The following is a 1,937-nucleotide window of genomic DNA, read 5'->3' as shown; positions in this document are numbered from 1 at the left end:
TGTTCTTGGCACCATCACGGTGCAGACAGTAATGGTGAGCAGTAGTGTGCAGGCTAGTGCCTGCACTCCTAGATGTGAGAAACACAGAGGCACAAGTTGTGCTCTGGGTGTAAGAACAGGACGAGGTTCGGGACATAGCATGGGCTGGGGGGCAGTGCTGTAAGGTATTGGATGCTGCTAATATGTGATAGCTGGTGGTTGTGGTGGGATAGGACAAGGTGGGGAGCATGGAGCAGCAGCATGGCTGCAGGAGGTGTAGGCATCGCTGGTTTCAGGCAGTGCTGTGCATGTATGGTAAAGGCTGTGGGGTGTGTAGTCAGTGCCGTGCCTGGTGCCAGCACCATGGGGCGGGCAGCGTGCATGGTGCGGCTGCAGCAGCTGTGCAGGGACGAAGCATGCCAGGCCAGGTAAACTGCCCACCCACCCCTGAACAAACTTTTGTCCCGAAGCCGGAGACATGGACCCTTTGCCCGGAGTGCCCAGGGACAGGACCCAGGTGCCGTCGCAGGTAGGGAGCAGTGCAGCACGGAGGGGCAGGAGAAGACGCTGGCTGCAGGGGGACTTGAGGCGGTACGGCGTGGGGCAGGGGCAGTGCGGGCAGCGGGGGCAGAGCGAGGTAGGGGCAGAGGGGCCGGGGGTGCCTGCCCTTCGGCAGCCCCGGCTCTGCGAGCAGCCGGGGGGGCGGGATGAAAGGCGGGGGGGTGTGGGGGGAGGAACACCCACTTACGTCTCCTCCCGCATTTTTTTTTTTTCTTTCCCTCCTCCTTTTCGTAGCCGGTGACGCGCTGCCGCCTATTAATCATTCACCAGCCGGGGAGCAGCGATTGCTGCCGCTCGGAGCGAGCGGGGCCGGCGGCCGCCTCCGTCCTTCCCCATGCCAGCGCCCCGGGGCAGCGGCGCCGGGAGCCCCGCCGGGATGCAGTGCCCGGCGAGCGGCGGGAGCCTGCGGCTCTGAGCCGGGAGCGGGGAGGTCCGGGCAGAGGATGCTCCCCAATGGCACCTGCACCAGGCTCCCGGGCGGTGCAGGCAGCGACAGCGGCGGTAGCGACAGCGGCGGTGGAGGAGCCGGCGGCGCCTTGGAGGAGGCGGCGGCGGGGGGCATGGACTCGGGCGGCAGGAACTCCTCTGGCGCCCCGAACAGCACCCTGAGCGAGTCTCAGGGCAGCGCCATCCTCATCTCATTCATCTACTCCGTGGTGTGCCTGGTGGGGCTGTGCGGCAACTCCATGGTCATCTACGTGATCCTGCGCTATGCCAAGATGAAGACGGCCACCAACATCTACATCCTCAACTTGGCCATCGCGGACGAGCTGCTGATGCTCAGCGTCCCCTTCCTGGTCACCTCCACCCTGCTGCACCACTGGCCCTTTGGCTCGCTGCTCTGCCGCCTGGTGCTCAGCGTGGACGCCATCAACATGTTCACCAGCATCTACTGCCTGACCGTGCTCAGCGTGGACCGCTACATTGCTGTGGTGCACCCCATCAAGGCGGCGAGGTACCGCCGGCCCACTGTGGCTAAGATGGTCAATTTGGGCGTCTGGGTGCTTTCCATCCTCATTATCCTACCCATCATCATCTTCTCCAACACAGCAGCCAACAGTGATGGAACGGTGGCTTGCAACATGCTCATGCCAGAGCCCACCCAGAGGTGGCTGGTGGTCTTTGTGGTCTACACCTTTCTGATGGGCTTCTTGCTGCCTGTGGTGGCCATCTGCCTCTGCTACATCCTCATCATTGCCAAGATGCGCATGGTGGCCCTGAAGGCCGGCTGGCAGCAGCGCAAACGCTCAGAGCGCAAGATCACTCTCATGGTCATGATGGTGGTGATGGTCTTCGTCATCTGCTGGATGCCCTTCTACATCGTGCAGCTGGTCAATGTCTTTGTAGAGCAGGATGATGCCACCATTAGCCAGCTCTCCGTCATCTTGGGCTACGCC

General features: G+C 62.8%; 1 protein-coding gene across 1 annotated transcript in view; it reads left to right on the top strand.

The window, feature by feature from the left end:
• Nucleotides 1–983: 983 nt before the first annotated feature.
• SSTR1 (somatostatin receptor 1) overlaps nt 984–1,937 on the top strand; it is a gene marked incomplete at both ends in the record, with an annotated part of 8,924 nt that continues 7,970 nt past the window's right edge. Inside the window, one exon of the mRNA XM_084287928.1 lies at nt 984–1,934. Coding sequence (XP_084144054.1) covers nt 984–1,934 — 951 coding nt within the window. The remainder of the gene's footprint in view (nt 1,935–1,937) is intronic.

This window comes from Netta rufina (assembly GCF_964035555.1).
Source record: "Netta rufina genome assembly, chromosome: 5".
Lineage (NCBI taxonomy): Eukaryota > Metazoa > Chordata > Aves > Anseriformes > Anatidae > Netta > Netta rufina.
Note: the sequence above shows the minus strand (reverse complement) of the source record. Positions and strands in the feature narration are given on the sequence as shown.